The 21137-nt window shown below is 39.7% G+C and overlaps 1 protein-coding gene across 2 annotated transcripts in view; it reads left to right on the top strand.

The window, feature by feature from the left end:
• Window positions 1-20599, top strand: part of SLC13A2 (solute carrier family 13 member 2) — a 63593-nt gene extending 42994 nt beyond the window's left edge. For both annotated transcript variants that reach the window (XM_018555001.1, XM_018555002.1), the window contains 7 exons: window positions 786-908; window positions 3647-3868; window positions 9073-9173; window positions 14445-14566; window positions 15775-15936; window positions 18485-18622; window positions 20413-20599. In XM_018555001.1, the coding sequence (XP_018410503.1) occupies window positions 786-908; window positions 3647-3868; window positions 9073-9173; window positions 14445-14566; window positions 15775-15936; window positions 18485-18622; window positions 20413-20541 (997 nt within the window). In that variant the 3' untranslated portion in view covers window positions 20542-20599. The remainder of the gene's footprint in view (window positions 1-785; window positions 909-3646; window positions 3869-9072; window positions 9174-14444; window positions 14567-15774; window positions 15937-18484; window positions 18623-20412) is intronic.
• The last annotated feature ends 538 nt before the right edge of the window (window positions 20600-21137 follow it).

The raw sequence follows: 21137 nt of genomic DNA, 5'->3' as shown, positions 1-21137 counted from the left end.
TTTTTAGAACGAACATTTTGCATGAATCCACCCTAATTTATACCAGACCCTTTTTGTCTGGTCAACATTTAGGTCATCATTTAGGTCAGGACAGCATGGGGGGGTGAGCTCTATGCTGTTTTTTTTTATTGTTTCTGTGGTCTGTAAGAAGTTAAAAACAAAATGTCACGAAATTTCATTCATAAATATCATTTAACCTCCAAAATTAACAAAAATTTCAGATTCGTCCGAATCCCGAAACAAATTGACTTCTAGGCCCAATGCCCAAAAATCACAAAATAACGAAAAAATCTGAAACAAGATAAAACAAACCAAATGTTTTTGCTGTCTTACATGTCTAACCTGCACAGTGCTGCTTTTCTCCCTTCCCCTTTCCATAGCAAACAGCTGAGCTCATCTTTCATATTTATGCACATAGATGACAATAGTAATGAATGAGGAAAGTTGGGCTAAGCAGCACATCTGACAACCCTATGAAATCTATGGGTACATTGACTGCCAAAATACAATTTGTGGGTTAATAAACGGACCTATCATTGGTGGGCTGGATTGCTGCACACCTGCTTTTTGTAGCACCAACTCCTATCACAGGCAGAACTGCTTTCACGTGCAAAGATCTGCTAAAGAAGTTAAAATCAATACAAATGGCAATTTTCCTAATGTCATCATTTATCAAGAAGGATGTAATACTGAATCGGTATTTCTTTTTCAAAGATTATACAATAATTTATAGATTGCCGTTGTTTTAGTAATAAACTGACCTTGAACGCATATTTATCTTGCAGGTTGTTCCCGGGAAACAATAATGTAATAAATTTTGCTTCATGGTTTGGATTTGCCTTCCCTACAATGATATTGTTACTTCTTCTTGCCTGGATCTGGTTACAGCTTATGTTCCTGGGAACCAAGTAAGTCTATAATAGCATTTTTAATCATGAAGTCAAAGGCCAGTGTATTGTGAAATCAAATACCTGTGTAAATATAATTACTGCTAGGCAGCTTACTGCTTGTCATACCTAAATAGGGATATGTATTATATACTTCCCAACTCCCTTGAGATTAAAAAAAAAGAGGGATATCTTCCAGCACAATGTATTTAGGCAAGGAACAGAGTCCTGCAATGCCTCCAGCTATGAGTACCATTAAAACATAATTACACTTTTGTTGAGAAAAAATCAATTTACATTACAATGATTTTAATAAACTTTGTTGCATTTTCCTACCGGTTTCTGTTCTGAAGGAAAAGCTGTTTGTTGCAGCATGTCCTTTCCAAACTGATTCCTGAATGGGAGGCTCTGGGTTTATTATAATTATTTGGTGGGTTTCCTGTGTTGTAATAAGGAAAGGTGCAGTGTCTGCATCCCTTTAGTAGTAATTAACCCTTAAGGAGTATCTCACTAAAAATTAAATTCCAATTGCAAGGGATGACAAAAATTATACTTGTATCTTGGTGCAGACTTCTGGTAAAATCAGTCAGTTAATCAGAGAAACAGGAAGTGACATTTCTGGGGGCCTCCAGGTCGCCATATTGTATTGAATCTTTTGACAGTTGTTGATCATTACAGCGGGTACAGTTATAAATGGAAAGGTAATTTTTAATAACATCACATGACAAAATGGCTTGGGCAACAATTGTATACAGTATATGTTATGTTAATTTTTTTTATATTTTTTCATTTTTATTTTGTTAAAGTGGAGTTACCATTTAAGAATTGATATGCCAAAAAGGATTTGTTAAACCCAGATTTTTTTGTTTTTTTCACCATTACTTTTCCTTTTTTTTCTGGCATTTTGAAATAGTAAAAAAGATAATTAAGAGATAAGATGAAGGTTTTAGTGCAGAATAACATTTTTAGTAGTTAAATAGCCAATTTTTTATAGATATGTGTACATTAGACCAAAAAGAGGGACAATTGAGGGGTAAAGAGGGACAGAAGGATTTGATTTAAATGAGACAGTCCCTCCTAATGTATACAATATTTCCTATTGTATATTCTCAGTCAAAACATTTTAATTCAGTTATGTGGGGAAGAATTAGAACACCTGCTGGATTATTATTGCTTTATATTCTGTGCTGCTGACAATGGTTTTACTAGACATGTAAAATCTACAACAGGGACACAGACAAAAATACAACACTGATGTGGGTTCTAGTCTTCCTCCATTTTATTAAAGAAAAAAGCATTTTTATTTCTGTCTATGTTCCTCTTGGAGATATACTCTCACTTTCTGCCCAGTGAAACAGCAGAACAGGAAGTGGAGGGAAATCTCTCTATGGTTACTTCAGACAGAAAAAAAGACAAGGTTTCTCACTTTTCCCACTGAATCCAAAACTAAAAAAAGCTATAGCTGGTCATATACTTTAAATGAGAACTATGGGGTAAACTTTTTATCCCATAGTTCTCTTTAGGGTCATGGGAGGAAATATTCTAACATCCTCCTGTGACCCAAAGCTCAGTACATAGTAAGCTTTGTTCATGTATTTCCAGTAAAATCAAGCAAGTTTTTGAACAAAGACTCTCATCCTTCTCCCTTCCCTTGTGGTCCATTGAGAGCTCTACTGGGTTTCTCACTTATATCAGTTCAAATTTGTTTGCTGGTGGTTGATAAAAGTGTACACATCTTCTGTCTCCTGAAAGGCTGAAAATGGTACTCGGGACATTCTACAACATAGTAACAGCACAGAATGTCTTCTGCCTTCCATGCTCCTTCATTCCACTGCTGCGTCTAGAGAATTTCTGAGCTATAAAAATGTTGACGTTGGAACTGTAAACTCCCCTGAATGAACCAACCAATAGCTTAATTTTGTTTGTGTAGCGCTCACCCCCTAAGGAGCCGCTGGATGATCGGGTCTTCCATAGCCTGTCTAGGATTTCTAAGCACATGGCTGCCCCAATAGCGCTTACCACCTTCAGTGGCGACCGACAAAGCAAAGTCCAGACAATAGATAAAAGCTAAATCTCTTTTATTGCTGAACTTCAGCGAGAGAGGGTCGGGTACAGTACATCCAGGACAAGGACGACTCCTTTTAAGAAATAGAGCACAGTAACTGCTGCCATCACAGACTAGGACCTTTAAGCCAGACCTGCAATCTGTGCAGAGAACATCAGGCAAAGCAGTACTTCAGAAGTCCTCGTCTACGTCCATCTCCAGAATCAGTGGCTGACCACTGGACCTCCAGACTGAGGCCCCAGTGTTAGTTTTAGGCTAGTCCCCAGGCTTAGGCCCAGCCAGTTCAGTCCCTCAGCAGAAGCCTGCCCTCCAGGGAGGCCCGGGGGGAGGAAAGAGACAGTTGCATCAGCCACACTGAGCATTTATATCCTCTCCCAGCATGCATCACTGATCTGTACCTTCCAGTGATTGGCTAGGAGGCACAAATGCTCAGAACAATCCTTATTGGCTGCTCTGCTCTGTGTGGCACGACACACCCAGCAACAAGCAGATGCAGCATCCCAGATTGCTCTGAAGAAATTGAGATGAACATAAACTACAGATTTATCTCAGACTAAGTAAAGTCTGAGAACAATTAACTTTTTTAGCACTCCTGTTGGCAGGGTGCCTCATTTGTATCACAAAAGTACACATATTTTCTAGAAAACATGGCTATGTTGTTATTGATTATCTGTTATCCTTGTGTTTGACCCAGGTTTAAGAAGAATTTTGGCTGTGGTGGGAAACCAGAACAAAAAGAGAAAGAGAAGAGAGCATATAGAGTGATCTCTGAGGAGCACAAGAAGCTGGGCTCTATGACTTTCGCAGAAATCTGTGTCTTGGTTCTTTTCACATTGTTGGTGCTTTTATGGTTCTCTAGAGAGCCAGGCTTTATGCCAGGATGGGCAACTATCAGTTTTAACAAAGGCGGAAAAGAGTAAGTTTTGTACAAAAAAAATCAATAAAGTGTAAAATTGTGTCCAGGGGTGGACACTCCCACTGTTATAATGCCACACACACAATTAGCCACAGTATGCTATGCTCCTCAACACACTCATATACACACTATGGGCACTTTAGGTGGACAGAAATTAATGTAACATGATATTTTTGGAGTGGGAAAGGAAACCAGACCACACCTGCTCAAATATGAGGAGAAAAACTCCATGCATTTAGTGTGCCTGGTAACATGAACCTATCACAAAAATATGGTTCCTACCACACAACACCTGTGTTATCACCTGTGTTATCAGAGCCATATAGCCCAATTCATTGGACTGTACAGTATACTTATAATATTAAAAAAAAGAAACAACCAAAACACTTAATTAAAACGATTTAACCACAGGAATCTGGGGTATCTGTTTGTATCACTAGTGTACCAACATGAAAGACATCCAAAGATTGTACTTCCAATAACCACCAATTTAAGTGGTACACTAAAAGGCCAAAAAAATAGCATGCTTAGAATAATCCACTTGTCTCAAACTATCACTGATTGAAAGTGCATATCAATCTAATATCCAGATATTTGTATTGCCATCACCATCTAAATATTCATAGGCTGTGTGTATCTGTAATCCAAGGAAGTGGAACTCCAACCACATATTTAGTCCACAGTATATCAACATTGATAGTCCTTGCAAGGGTTTTATATGATAATGCAGAGGCACACTGCAACCACATATGCATAGGAATGTGCACAGCCTAGCCCAGATTCGACCATAAAGCATATATAACAGTCTGTGTTAATCAGTTCACACAGGTAAACCTCATGCGTCATGGGAGGCTTATGCATCCACTTTCCTGTTGCATGAATTATTAAGCCAGGTTTAAAGTGAGCCAGGTATCTTTCTGCTCAAATGATAAGCAAAGCAGTAATATATTTAAGCTTTGTATCTCATCACTCCTTGGTCTTCAATCCATGTGACTTAGTTTCTATAGATGGTAAAATGGATGGTGTGAAAAAACCTCTTCCCAGCGGGTGGACGTACATGTATGTGATTTTTTTTACATTTGCGAGCAGAGTCCCGCTGGGAACTGGCTGTTCCATTACCGGCTGTTTCATATAAGCGTTCGGCCAGCTCTATAGCCGGCCGATCACTTATATGACACTAAGATACGTGCGCCCCGTGTAGAATCGGATTTTTTACATCTCATATTCTCTTATCTCTAGTACCACCGCGGCCAGTGGTGTAGTCTTGCACCCCAGAATTCTTTAAGTGTTTCACCCAGCATAAGGGGACTTCCTCAGAAGAAGGCGTGACATACAACTAACAGTAGTAATATATGAGTAACTGCATGGTGATGCTGCAAAAATCTCCACATGTAAAACAGGAAATTATATCATGTCTGTTTTGTGGAGAGCATAAATATGTGCATCTGGTTAATGAAGCACATGAATATGAGCATCCAATCAATGGAGCATATTGGCTATTGCTCAATCCATGTGAAAAAATAGAACAAACTGTATATTACATTGCATATGTAAACGTAAAAACAATAATGCAGCTTTCACCATGCAGTAAACTTTACTTTCATAATTTTCCATTACATGGAAACACGTATGTTTGCACTCCATTAACTGGATGCACATGTTTATGTGTTCCATTGACCGGATGCATATATTTGTGCGCTACACAAAACAGATGTGACATCATTTTCTGTTTTACACATGGAGATTTTTGCAGTGTCACCATGCAGTTACTTATAAATGTGACGCCTTCTTCTAAAGAAGTCCCCTTATGCTGGGATGAAACGCGTAAAGAATTCAGGGGTGTACGATTATACCACAGGCTCCGGTGGTACCCTAATGTAAGGAAATACATTGTGGAAGGTGAGATATTGGACTTGTCAGAGGAGTACAATGGATCTACTTTAATGAAGGTTTACACATGCTATTTCCAAACCATCCATTCTATCTTATACAGAAACTAAGTCAAATTGATTGAAGACCAAGGAGTGGTGCGTACAAACCTAAAACATATTGCTGCTATGCTTATCATTTGAGTGAAAAGATACCTTGGCGCACTTTAAACCTGGATTAATAATCCATGCAACAGGAGAGTGGGTGTATACGCCTCCCAAGACACATGAGATTTACCTGTGAGGACTTTATAATTAACACAGACAGTTAAATATATTAAACAAAAGACACTGCGCTATCTCTAATATTATAAACCTCTAAGTGCATATACTTAGTGACAATTATACAACATGTTCACTCCAAATTATATATAGTGCATATAAAAATATTCCCAAAATTGATATGATTAAAAATAAATGTGATGAAATCCTTGTGTTCACTTTCTTTATATTACATCAGTGAGTGAAATAATCATTGCATATAAAGTTCCACAATCACTCGTGACTTCTGTGCTTCAATTCCTCATCAATTAATCACCAGTGATCCACCTCCAGGTGCACAAACACTAGCACACTCACCAGATAATTCCGACCTCCCTGTGGTCTTCAAACGCTCTGCAAACTTCCCTGGTGTCCGATGTCTTCATCTCCACTGAATTAACAACAGCTGAAAATGATGAGTCCGCCCAATGTCTCTCCCAAATCTCTCTTAAGGTGGCCATACACTCTACAACCATCGCAAGACTTTAGTCTTGCGATGGTTGTACAGGGATTAATAAAACGTACGATCTGCCTATCTTGGACAGGCAGATCGCACTCTCGATCATCGCAAGCCCGCCCCCCTGAGGGGCGGGCTTCTGATGACCGCAATGCTGAACGGGCAGTGTGCGCGTGCGCACACCGGCCCGTTCGGCATTTGTCTTCCGAGCACCGTTCTAACCAGCCGAGAATCGTACGATTCCTGGCAGGTTTTGGAACATGCTGGTTCGACAGAAGACGTGCGACCGTACAGTAGAAACGGTCGCACGTCTCCGTTCACACTGCTCGATTATCGTACGAAAAAACGATCGCATACGATTATCGTACGATAATCGTGCAGTGTATGGGCACCTTTATCCGCTCAAAATAGAAAACCAAGATGCCACATAGTTTAAAACTGCTAGATGATAGTTTATTCATTAAAATCAGAACACTTACATTTAAAAGAGTTTTTCAGCGCTGTAAAAACATAAAATCGGCTTGTATGAGCTCAGCTCTGTCTCCTCCACTCCATACACTAGCGTCAGCGTGTAGCTCCTCCCCTGCGTGTTTCGTCCAATGGACTTTCTCAAGGGTCTTGAGAAAATCCATTCTCAAGACCCTTGGAAGGGTTCTGAGAAAGTCCATTGGACGAAACGCGTAGGGGAGGAGCTACACGCTGATGCTAGTCAGGGGCTCTTTACTGAATTGCAAGGTGTACTGCACTGCAAGGGAGGGCAGTACTGGGGAGGGGTGCTGTACTGGGGAGCAGAGCTGCACTGGGGGTTAAGGAGTGGAACCTGTACTAGTCGGAGAGGGGGAAATTTTGGCTTAGGGAGGGAGCTAATTTTTTGTTGCACTGTTCTGCTGACATGTGCATTATGCTCTCCTTGACCCCTGTCTTCGGTGCATTACATACTTCTGACCCCTGCACTCTGGCTATATGGATTCCTGACCCCTGTATTTTGTATATTACCCACTCCTGACTGCTGTGCTCTGCACGATACACAGTCCTGACCCCTGCATTCTGTGAATTATGCGCACCTAAGCTCTGCACAATATACACTATGCTGTGCAGGGGCGTCTCGCGGCTGGGTGACACCCGGAGAGGTGTCCGAGTGTCACCCCGCCGAGACGTCACCGCGCATGCGCGTGACGTCACAACGCGTGTGCGCGATGACGTCATCGCGCACGTGCGGCAGTATTCTGATACCTGCCGGCGGCCATCTGGGTGATGGACGCCGGCAGAGAGAGGAGGAGACAGCCACCCGGCGGGATAAGGTATGCATCAGGGTCCCCTCCTCTCTGCTGATACTGTCGGGCGTTCGGTCCATGACCGAGCGCCCGACTTTTCAGAGGGGGGTTACACCAAAATGACTGTAAGTCATTTTGGTGTCACCCCTCCAATGGTGTCACCTGGGTGCGGGCCGCACCCCCCTTGTGACGCCACTGATGCTGTGTATTTCATTCTTCTGATCTCTGCACTCCATACACTGGGCTGTGCATGGCATACTCCTGACCTCTGCACTCTTTATATTGTACAGTTGCTGTTTGTTCAATTGTCAATGGCTATGTTAATGAATTCTTCCTGAAGGTAGGCTGTGTGCAGAAAAGCGTATGTAATGGAAGAGTTAGAATTTTTACAAATCATTGTGTTGAGGCTTTTTATGTATCTGTTATATTCTCACTTGTGGCAAAGCAATTAAGGGATATTTGTTGGGTACACGGACTGTGGCATATGTTACCTACCGTGTAAACAGTGAATAGGCTCAAGTTTATTCTCAGCCAAATCATTCTCCCTTGGGTGCCCAAGGCTTAACTGCCTTGCCCCACCAGGAAACAAATTATCTACACTCCTGGATCACAGCAGTCATGGGGTAATATAATATTGGATCTATAGTATATAGCTATAAACATAAGATAATCTAAACTAAGAAATATAAAGGCTGCCATAGTTAACCTTCATCTGAAAATGCTTGATGCCTGGCTATCCTACAGATTCTGTGGTGCCAATGCTTCCTGAGTCACTGATTTGGAGTATCTAATACGTTCCAGGGAAGTGATTCAGTTAGTATTAAATCTTTTGCAACATCATGTTAGCCAGGCCTTTGTGGAAGGAGAAATCAGCGGTGGTGACCTACGTATTTCCCTCAGTACAGGTTTCTTTTCAAAGTAGTAAAATTAACATTTTGTGAGGGAACAGGATATAACTGTTATTTAGATGAATTATAGTGGAATCTCTATGACCAGACATGTAGCAGACTCACTACATTGTCACAATAGGCCTTTAGAAGGCATCTATGGATGCAACAGATTCATTTTAGAAGACATAATGGACTTCATGAATGCACTGACACCTTCTTATGTTAAAAATGCAGGTTATGATTTTATGACCTACCCTAATTAAATGCAACATGTTACTTGCCACAAAGTTTACAAAGATGTGTTAAACATTTAATTGACCATCTTGGTGTGATCTCTATATAATAACTATATTTCAGAAAGATTTACTACAATTTATTTATCTCTGTTTTGCAGATATGTCACAGATGCTACGGTTGCTGTTTTCATATCACTTACAATGTTTTTTTTTCCATCTGAACTTCCATCATGTAAAGCCCAGGACCCAGAGCAGCCAGGTAAAATCTTTAATATTTTATATCTTTTTTCTAAAATAAAATTACATGTTTTTTTTGCTTTCTGGTCTACAGTTTATTCGTATTTGTCTTAAGTTTTCTTTTGTCTTTAAGTTTAAATATTAGGTAAAAAAAATATTGATAAAAAATGCATTTTTAGGATCCATCAGTGGAACTTAGCAATGTAGCCCAGATGCCAGAAGCCTTAAATTTTGTTTTTAGTTATGTTTCATGCACTCCTAGGCAAGAAGAAGCCTGCAGGGAAATATCTTTGAGGGCAGAAGTTGTACCAGATTTTTCTTTCTCAGAAGCTACTTAATAAGTGCTCCAACCTATGGCAGTGGCTTCTTGTGAGCAGAATGGGTTTTGAAAGGGAAGGACCCTTGCTGATAGTCTTATTCCCTAACTTTAGGCAGTGTTCACATTTTAAAAAAAACCATAACTAATAGTTATTTATTAACAAGCCGATTTACTGTTTATTGGTACTGTACATTACAGAGAAGCGTAATTCGGTCTGATGAGGTTTTAAATGACTTAATTTGATGATAATTGACACCTTTATGGTGCAAATGCTAATGGAATTTGTGAATATGTAACTTCTGTGTATAAAGTCATATAATCACTTATTTTGTCATCACCATGGTCTAGAGGTTCAGGTGCAGAACATATGGGTCCATCATCTGATGGCTATATATAACTTTAAAGGATAGAGCTGCCTACATTAAACCCCTACTTGAGTTGGTTTTGTTGGTTATGTAAGAAACAATGTAAAATCTGCGCTTCTGGACAGGGTGCGATGTGAGAGCTGCCTCGCTATGTTTTGTGAAGATGAAAAAAAATTTGAGTGTGCAGCGCTATTAAAGTGAATAAAGTGAAGTCCCCTCTTCGGGTATATCAAAAATTTATATAAGTAGGTTACGAACAAAGTTAATCAATCCTAAAGGTTAGGGAATTCTGTAGAGTGAATATACAGATTTGATATATATGGTGACAAAATAATCTATTGTGTTCCAATGGCGGTGAAAAAATATTTGTGAAATGCCACAACATAAACAATTGTTATATTCTTATATCCTCCTGGTGAAAAGAAAGACTGTGCATCAAATAATATCTAAACTTTTGTGTACGGTTATGTTGCCCGTGGACGATACAACTTAAAACAATCCCAACTGGTGATTCATTTCTTATGCAAAAAAACAAAGAATGTGATCGGTGATAAGTTAAAAAGTGAGTCCAGTGAAATCTTCAACACTTGTTTCAAGATGGTAGATTACTAGATAGCTTATCCCCACACCAGCGTGTATCAATGTCTCCAAACTGTCCCATTAGGGGTGCGCACTCACCCCACAGCTGAGATAATAATGCGGAGATAATACATCAGAGGGTCCACATCCGAGACGTCTCTTTCAGCAGTGTTCCGTCCGTTGTGTTTTTATATAATTAAAAAAGGAAATCTCCTCATGGTGCGGTAAGCATAATCGTTTATTTATCCTGCAAACCCCTGAGGACGTCGATTGTGACGAAACGCGTCGGGGCGGGCCTATCCATACTGATACTATTGATTAACTTTGTTCGTAACCTACTTATATAAATTTTTGATATACCCGAAGAGGGGACTTCACTTCATTCACTTTAATAGCGCTGCACACTCAAAATTTTGCAGCACAAAAAGCAGCACTGAGATCTTGAGGAAAACTGAATTAAGTTTTACTTGCTTAGAAGAACATTGCATACATGTATATAGAAATACAGCATCAAACAGGATACACATAGATCATAGATAGAAGCATGCATATAGAAAAACTAACATACAGACTAGCAAAGACTAGCTTTTCACCACAGTGCCATCTAGTGCTCAAAAGACAATATTACATTATATTTGCATAAGCTGTTGTATTTCCAACAGGTTTATCTTATCTTGGGATTAACAGGCAATTGCTCATCAACAATGAGGAGAGATGAGATATGGTTATTGCTAACACAACATGGACTGGTTGCATAAATGTAGAGTATCAGTCCAGCTATGGATGACTTGCATGTATAAAGTAACACTATTGTGGTGGTTACAGTAGCTTATTGTGTTCCTGAATTGCACACATCTTGATAGATACAGCAGTAAATCGGTGTCATTCATAAATGAACAGATAGTGAATGATGCAAGCACAACATAGATAGAAAGTTTGCATCCTAGTAAAAACATTTTGGATATAAATGTAATTGATCAGAAGTATTTGGATGTAAAGGACACATGTCCCTTTACGTCTGGCTGCCCATAGATCTAACATGGGACCATTCAGTTCAGTTTATTTCACCATTGCAAAGGAAAAAACTGACTGGACACAGATGTCACGAAAGTGAAATCCATTTCTTACTGCTCCAATCAGCAGAGGGAACTGTTCACGGATTCCCTGATGATTGAAGCAGATGGACGCCTGTGTGAAAGGTCCCTTTCACACAGGCGTCCACGTGCTCCAATCGTCAGGGAGTCTGTGAACACATCCCTCTGCTGATTGGAGCAATACGAAATGGAGGTCACTTCCGTGACATCTGTGTCCAGTCAGTTTGATGGATATTGCACACCATTTATAGTGAGGGACTTTGCTGAACTGTATGACCAAACGGACACCTGACCATCACACCTACAATATATGAGCTGTTTGAGCATTTTAAAGCATGGGCATTAATATGGAATTGTCTCCCCTCCATTTGTGGCTATATCATTCTCCACCCGATATTTTGAGTGTTGTGGAAATGTGTGTCAGACAATGTATTCAGACAAAATCGCATTAGTTGATGTTGGAAAATAAAGATCTGGCACACAATTGGTGTTCCAATTCATCCCAAAGGAGTAAATTGTATTTGAGTTTAGAGCTCTGTGCAGGCCACTGAAGTCCTACAACATCAAACACCCCAAACCATGTCTTTATTACACTGCATTTGTGCAAAGGGGCCCAGGCATGCAGACTAAGCCCTTACCTAAACTGATGCACAGGTTGAAAGCACAGATATCTTTATATTCTGTAGTGTTAGCATTACCTTTCACTGGAAACACCTGAACTAAATAATTTAGCCATATGGTGTCCATCGAATTCTATACTACAAAGAAAACCTAATTCTCTTTTAGAATGAATTTCTAATCTGACTAGATCATTTAACTAGATTATTAAATTATTAAAACAACTGATACTGTATCCATTTTTGTGTTATAAAACATCTAAATCTACTGTATTTATAGGGAAGATTTAGTCAGTTATTGTGTGTGGGGGGGAGGGGGGTCTGGTTTATATGTAACTGCTTTCCCTCACCTTCCATGCTCCTCAAACTTTTACCCTCTCATTCAGTTCACTTTCTTTACATTTCTTTTTTGTTATGATTTGAGAATCATTCTAGTATCAATAATGGTGAACAATAGCACATCATTAGGTCAGCTTTCTTCTAATCCAAAATCTCAAATTCATGCTTTTGGGCCACATTAGATTTAAAGAGGATTGTATCCATCTAATACCAAGGGGTCTATTTATAAACAATGTACAGGGCTGTTTGCCCTGCGAATATCTGTGAACGTTCACTCTGTGGGTATATACAGTATGCCAAAACGAATGTCCTTTGTTTCTTTTTTCTTTTCAAGTGCACTGAATGGTTGAACGTTTTTATGTAATATCAGTTATGGTCACTAGATGGAGCTAAATGAGCATAGCGAATAAGTATTTATTTTCTATGCTGCTCGACACCATCTAGTGATCATAATAGGGTATTACATGGGGGGGAAACATTTGAAAATACATTGAAGGGAATCTATTAAAACAGGAGCAAAGAAAAACTGGAGCAGCTGTGCATGGCAATCAATCAGCTTCTCTTTTTAATTTTTAAATCTTAACTGAACAAACTGAGAGAGAAGCTGATTGGTTGTCATGCACAGCTGCTCCAGTTTTTCTCTGCTCCGGTTTAGATAAATTTCCCTCCTTGCCTTGGAGAATGAATGAATGTTAATTCTGGCACAGTCTGAATGTTCGCAAATATAAATACAAGGGAAGGGCCCTATGAATAGTTTATAAATAGACCCCCAAGAGTTGCTAAGGCAAAAAAGACGAGGGCCAAAAAAAAGTAGACCGCATGCTGCCTGCTATTTACCAGTTCAACATGCCTGCTCTAATAAATGGATGATAGTGAAAACGAAATGTAATTAAATTAACCAATCAAAACATGAAGGTCTGTAGTGATACAGTTTTGGCATTTGAGGACAGACTGTAGCAGTATTTGCCAAATCATATAACAGCTTTTATAACCCCACAAAGGCAAAACCTTGAATTAAACTTCAAATTGGGCTTTATTGAGACAAAAGCTTTTTTAGCCATACTTCTTTTTAGGGTCACAGGACGACATTAGTAAATGCCCTCCCTCCTGTAACCCAAAACTCAGCATATAGCAGTGCTATATGACAGTCACTGCTCTCTACAGGGAGAACATCATAAACTGAGCGATCAGCAGTATGTGATCTCTCAGTTCTCAATCTATAGAGCTGTTGTGTGACAGCTGCAGTATCAAACATCGGCTCCTACTACTGGGATGCGTGCATTTCACTCCTTTAATTTATATTTTATTGCAAATAAAATTTTTATGAATTTTAATTACTATTTTCTTCTAGTGGGGTATTTTTAAAATAAACCTCATATCTTCTAATATTCAGTGAGTAGAACATTCATTACTTGTTCAGTGTTGCTCCAATGGCTTTACAAAACCCTTTAGTTCCTACGAATGGCAAGGTATTTTTTAAAATCAGGCTTCTAATTTTCTCCTAAAAAGTTAATTATTTAGTACACCGTGTTTGGAAATAAATTGTCAACACCAGGGTCTAAAGCAGCATCCTCTGACGCCTACCTCACTGTTTTGCCCTGTATTGATGTAAGTATCAGAAGATAGAACCACAGCGCGGTGGGGAACACAGCCACCCAACCCTCCTGGAAGTGTAGAATGCTGACGGTGTTGCCAGAGGCTGTAGGAATGGAATGGAGGGAAGGTGGGAAACATGGACCACTGGAGAGGCGAATATAATATCTTTTTTATTGTAAAGACCTTTCATCTGTATTTTTTGTTGACATGACAAGGCCGTCTTAACATACATCTTCAGCTATTTTCTTGGAGTTTTGCTTTGACTACTACAGACCATCATACTGATTTAGTTCCTAGCTGGTAGTAAGAACACTACAGATACATTTTAATAAATGTCTTTGCAACACTTCTCACCATCTTTTCTGCTGTTTCATTTATGTCTAGGAAAAAGAATAAAAATCTATGTGCCACCACCTCTGTTGGACTGGAAAACTGTAAACGAGAAGATGCCCTGGAATATCGTCATCCTGCTGGGAGGAGGATTTGCTCTAGCTAAGGGCAGTGAGGTAAGACATATTTTTGTTTTAAAATGTAAGTTTACCTCATACCTAATAAAATGTGTTACTGTATCACACACAAAATAACTTTGGAATAGAGAGCCACTATGCCAAACTAATACTTAGACAGTTTATTGGGTGGGTTCTACATATTAAATATGTCTAAATACAAATTCAAAATATTAGTGATGTCCCGATACTGATACTAGTATCGGTACCAGGGCCGATACAGGGCATTTTCCTGAAAATGCCCTGATGCTAAAGGCTGATACCGGTCCTTTAAATATTTAAACAAGAGCGGCTGGCTGGGGACCTCAGGCAGCCTGTTGGGAACCTCGCGTCAGCTGTCTTTGACAGCGCCGATCTGGTCCCACATCTTCTCCTCCTCCTTCCCGAGACACGGCACAGCCCCTCACCCACCAGTACAGCCCTGGAGCCCAGCATGACCTCGGCACCCACCTGTTCAGCCCTGGAGAGCCTGACACCCACCTGCAGAGCCCTGGGGAATCCGGAACCTACCCACAGAGCCCTGAAGGGCCCAGCAGCCATCCACAGAGCCCTGGAGAGCCCGGCATTCGTCCGCTGAACCAAAAATAAAAATTTTAGCAGCACAAACCTGTTGTAGGGGGGCTGGGTGATGTCATCATCTTAAAAAAACAATTGCTATGCTTTCGGCTCTGGAACACGAGGGCGGTAACCCAGACGGGTCCCCTCGTGGTCCTGGTCCGAAATTGGAGCAATGGCTCCTTGAGATGACTTAATTATATGCTTTGAATGAATGCCTGGCTTCCCTGCGAGGAGGCACTTTGTTTATCACAGTCTGCACTCACTACGACATGTCTGGACTCTGTCTGTATGGTGTTTGTAACTGCTTCATTCGAAATGTTGTTATCTCAGATACGCTATGTAAAACCAATAAAATGTTTTGAAATTGAAAAAAACAATTGCTATTATGTTACAAATTAAAGCAACACAAAAGTTAATTTTTACGGCACAAACGTAGCATTAAAGAAATGTACTGGACTTTTTATTTGTGCCGATTGTAGGGGGGCCAGTTTCGCTGAGCTATGTAAAACACATGTACAATGCTTGTGAAATGGTTATAGAGGGGCAACTCTTATGGTAAAATAAAACTGCACATATACCTACTCTCTTGCTTTTAAAAATGTTAATATGTTGAAAAAAAGAATGAATAGACAATTTTTCTCCTCATCTAGGATTCAGGGTTGTCCACTTGGCTTGGAGACAAGCTCACTCCATTGCAGAGTATTCCCCCGGCTGCGATCGCTCTAGTTCTGTGTCTGCTGGTTGCTACGTTCACCGAATGTACCAGCAATGTAGCAACAACTACACTGTTCCTACCCATTCTGGCATCCATGGTAAGAAACAAAGTCAAATATCACATGACCAACATATGTTCCATCTTTTGAGGCACATGGTTTCCTTTTATTTGCTTTCATAGTAATGTATTGTATGTATGTTTTTCATAGTAATGTATTGTACGTATTATATGAATTGTACATTCACATCAGTTCCTGTCCTGAGCTTACAGTTTAAGGTGCCTATCTCACATACACAAAAAAAAACATAATAGGGCCAATTTAGACAGGAGCCAATTACCCAGATAGCATGTCTGTGGAGTGTGGAAGGAAAAAAGAGTACCCAAAGGAAACCCACACAAGCACAGAGAACATGCAAACTCCATGCTGATAGTGTCCTGGCTTGGGTGACCAGGGCTTCACTATTCAAGTAGGTGGAATGTAAAATATAGCGATAGCCATGTAAAAGTATTCTCAAAGGGGAGCCATGGGAGTTTTTTTTTTGAGAGACATACTAATAGCAACTTTTTGTACCTGTACTTAGGGAGCACTCACAGTTTTAGGTTTTTCATTTTAGAATGGATGGCAAGCTCACTTCAGCTAATGAGATAAGATGTTAAGCAACTTGTATTATTTCCAGAGGGCAGCAGAGCCAAAGCAAGACCGGTATATGTGATAACGAAGGAATAGCTGCCCTATTTACATATATAATTACAAGCTATCCATTGATATGGCGCATTAAATTCACATATCCATTTACATTAAGCTGACCTGTTTTAGATGGATATGTATATCTAAAATGAAATTTAAAGGACATACTGTACGTTCACATAACACCTTCTTAATTGACCTTAATCCAAAGTATTAATCAAGTGCTTCTATGAGGTAGCACACATAGAGCAGACAGAAAGTAATTATTGTGAGGATTATGTAGATCATATTGGTTGTTAACAAAGAGTGGAATACAATGATATGTAAACACTCAAAATCCCATAGCTATTTTCTCCTTTATCTCAGTAAATTGCACACATTCTAAGGAGGTATGTAGACAGATATCTTGGTAGTATAATATAATGCCACCAGTCTTAACCTTTAACTTACCTAGAGTAGAGTTATAATAAAAATACATGTATGCACAAACAAAACATACACTAGTTTTCTGTATCATTTGCTGGATGAACGTTTAGTATCACAGGAGCTTGTATTTTTTTTTTTATAATAGTTCAACACTTTTTGTTTGCATTCAACTATTTACTGCTGCACAGGTTAACATTGCAGATTTGACAGAAAGTGTCTTCTGAGTTCTGGCACAGGTTACTTTATAGTCAGCAATGAATTACATTAAAATATGTGGGATTGTTTATTCGAATTTATGATGCGTCCATTATCATTTACATAAACTGAAAGTTAACTCTTGGTGCCAAACAGGTAGATGTCACCCCCTCCACACCCCCTGCACACTCCCTACAGTGCACTTGCTGAATTTTGACATACGTTTCCAAAGGTGAAAAGATGAGAGAAACAAAAAGGAAAATAGTTGCTACAATTTGTAAATTTTGAGGCCCCTAATCCTGCTGTCCCAGGTACTAGCCTAATAAATGCAGCCATAGTCACAGTCAACAGTGTCGTAAGACACTACTTTTTTGCCCATGTGTACAGAACATAAAAAACAAGTTGATCTTTAAAAACATAAAGCAGTAAAAGCCTTTCCAATGCAGATGTCCAAAGTACAGCTTGAGGATTGTGTCATTATCTTGTTTTTTAATCTTTATCATACCTGATGTTTATTAGCTTTACATCAGCTTTGTCCAAGCTTTGTGACGGTCTTGCATAAATATATACCTTTAATGCCGTTTAACATGGACAGAAAATAGATTCTCTTCAATGACTGGAAATTTATTTTTGCAGTGCTCTGAAAGTGGGAGATCTTAAGTATATTCAAAATCATTTTGTTTATTCTTGGGTAGAGTGGTGAGGGGTTAAGGTGTTTACTGCCTGTGGCAGTGCTGGGAAAACTCGCCTTGACTATTTCATCATATTCTTACCAGCACAGAAAATTAAGGGAATTCTCAAATCTTACAGTTTTCACCAGAACAGGAGGTTGGGGGAAATCTGATGTTGGGTCACCTCTTCCAGTGATAGCTGTCTAAAAGGGGATTTCCTTCCACTTTGGAAAGATTTCCTCCAATTCCTGTTGTGTCTCTGGGACAGGGAGAGAAGGGAAATCTCCCCAGTAGGACACATAGATGGAAAAAAACCTGACAAGATCTCTGAACATTCCCCATTAGATCCCTAAAAAAAATAAAAGCATTTGTATACACTTTAACATTAGCAAAGCACAAAGCAAAGGCCATAGCAAACTGAATATGCACAGGTATTGATCTAATAAACCATGATTCTCAACAATTACTGTTAGAAACTATGCTTACCATATGCACATCTGTATGCATTTGAAAGCCATTTTATTGGGAAATTCGGGAAGCTAAAATAGACATGGTGCCAGAACATAAGTTAACCAATGAACATGCCTGTAAACTGATATAAACTGAACTCTGTGTTCTACTACTCTTCATTCTTCATTTTCTGTTTTTTTTTTGTTTTTTTTTAGGCAAAAGCAATAGAACTGAATCCATTATACATAATGCTTCCATGCACACTCTCCGCCTCATTAGCCTTCATGCTACCGGTGGCCACACCCCCAAATGCTATAGCCTTTGCTTATGGGCAGCTTAGGGTTGTGGATATGGTATGTATCACTAACATGCAGAACAATGCAGAATGAAATGTTTCTTTTTTTTTTATGCAATCCCTTTAAAATAGCTGGGGAAAAATTGTGCATGCATGCATTCCTAAAAAAACTCTGTGGCTGTATAAAAAAACATCCATCTTCCAGAAACCTCTTTTGTTACCCAATGTTAGAGGGAAGTGCTGTAATGTTTTCTTTACAGGAAGAATGCTCCAGCAACTACTTTATTTTTTTGTCATCCTGATCTAAAACTTGTGAATAGTGATCATGTATTTTTTTCAGTATTTGTTTTTTAATGTGCACTGCCTCATCACAGAGGTGCTATTATAGGGGACAGTTTGCAATGAGACTGACCCATTGAACAAAGGAGATGTGTGGATAGAAAGTGCCTGCTGGCACTAAAAACTTACCTTTCAGCAATTTTCCTTTCTTGGCACATAAGCATGGTGGCACCGCCTCCTCTTTCCTCATCTACAGTAGGATCAATTACCCTGTAAGTTTAAGCCACAACCCAAAGGTGTCCACATTCTAATCACAATATGAGCAAAAAGCAAGTGTAGGACACCTATTCTGCCATGCTTATGTGGCAGGAAAACAACATTATCAAAAATAGGTATACAGTTTTACAGTTTTCCTGAAATAAAAATGGCAGCATACCTAAATTGTATCTCTAGTTAAAAGTTGTTTTATTATTTTTTCATTTTTGGGTGAAGCAGAAAATTGTTAGAGCCTCTGAGGTTTGTTTGTGCTGTCCTGTTGGGGAGATTTCCCATGATTCCAGGGAGACAACATGAAATTAGATTTCTCAAAAGTGAGGGGAATTCCCTTTTAGATAGTTGTCACTGCAATAGGCAGGGGCGTCCCGAGGCTGGGTGTCACCCCCCGCGCCCCCCTTGTGACGCTACTGGGAATAGGTACAACAGCAAAACGTTTCCCAGCACACTCACCAGACAGCATGCAAAAAAACGTGTCTCACCACTAAGGTTAAAAACAGAGGTTTAGATACACGTCTTCTGCAGAAAATGTGAAAGCCGCACAGCCGCGCCAAGGCACCTTTATATAGTGTGGTCCTAACTCTAAACTATGAGAATCTCCATCTTGGAGCACAAGTGGCAAAAGATAAAATTGGGTGCAGGTTTGTCAGGAGGAAGCCCATCCTCCTTAAAGGCACAGGGACGCACAAGGGACCACGCACATCACAACGGCAGCTGAGACCCCCCATGCGTCACTGCACCAAATCAGTCAAGCAAAACAAATGGCAAACGCACTCATCAATTCATCACCAGCTTTACAGCAAGGTGCACATGGAAGGGCTTTATACAGTACAACAGCAAAAAGTTTAACCTTTTGCCTTGAACCAATTAGAGCTTCAGAGGGCGCATTGTGATGTGGGACGTTCCGTGGTCGAACAGACCGCGAACGTCCCCAAAAAATCGGCGTTCGGCCGATATACTTTAAAAGGCTCTGAAAACATAATAGACCAAGCTGGAGAATAAATACCATTTGAAATGTTGTCGATTTTCATTTACCTTAGGGCAGGGGTAGGGAACCTTGGCACTCCAGCTGTTGTGGAACTGCAAGTCCCATAAGGGAATTGCAAAGCTCTGACAGCCACAGACATGATTCCCAGAGGCAGAGGTCTATTGGAATGTTGTAGTTTCACCACAGCTGGAGTGGCGAAGTTGCCTACCACTGACTTAGGATCTCAGGTTTTTAAGTAAGGGTATATTTGCAGCACACAAACATGTCAATTCAAACTAACTTTTTTTCTTTTCTTTTTCTTGCTATAGGCAAAAGCCGGATTTCTGCTGAATATTTTAGGCGTGCTTGTTATTACATTGTCCATTAACAGCTGGGGATATTACATGTTCAACCTTGACACTTTCCCTACCTGGGCAAACTCCACCATAAAACCCTAGCGGCTTTGGATTTTGTGTGGACAAGTATACAGGGATCTGGCAGCGGCCTAGAAAAAGAATGACGGCATATTACCTGCAAAACCCCAAATAATGCACTGCTGAAAACAGTCATCAAGTACAGCATGCCAGGATTTCAGGATGTCTCCATAAGGAAACCTGCTATTTAAATGAAAAACAAGGTGACGGGGCTTGCCCACTAAGTACGCACTCTGATGTCTGGGAATCCATTCTAAAATGTCAGATGATTAAATCTGACGAACTCCTTGTTTACGTCTATAGTCTGCGGGCATATATCTGTTTATTCAGAGCCATATAGGTGTTGATGATTTACATACAACATGGCCAATACATTTCAGTCATCAGTAGACACAATATTGGATGTCTATGTAAAACATGTTTCTGCACAATTGTATAAAATGTTACTAGTATATTGCGACAACATTGTGTAAAGATTAACCGTAACAATAAATGTATGTATTTGTTAACTTTTTTGCACTGTTAATTTGCATGATTAAAATACAGGAATGTAGCATGTGATCCAGCTCATTTAAAGGGAACCTTTCAGTAACTTTAACCACTTGAAGACTGGAGTGTTA

The sequence above is a fragment of the Nanorana parkeri genome, unplaced genomic scaffold, assembly GCF_000935625.1.
Source record: "Nanorana parkeri isolate BGI_ZX_2015 unplaced genomic scaffold, ASM93562v1 scaffold181, whole genome shotgun sequence".
In the NCBI taxonomy this organism is placed as follows: domain Eukaryota; kingdom Metazoa; phylum Chordata; class Amphibia; order Anura; family Dicroglossidae; genus Nanorana; species Nanorana parkeri.
This window is presented reverse-complemented; position numbering and strand designations above follow the sequence as displayed.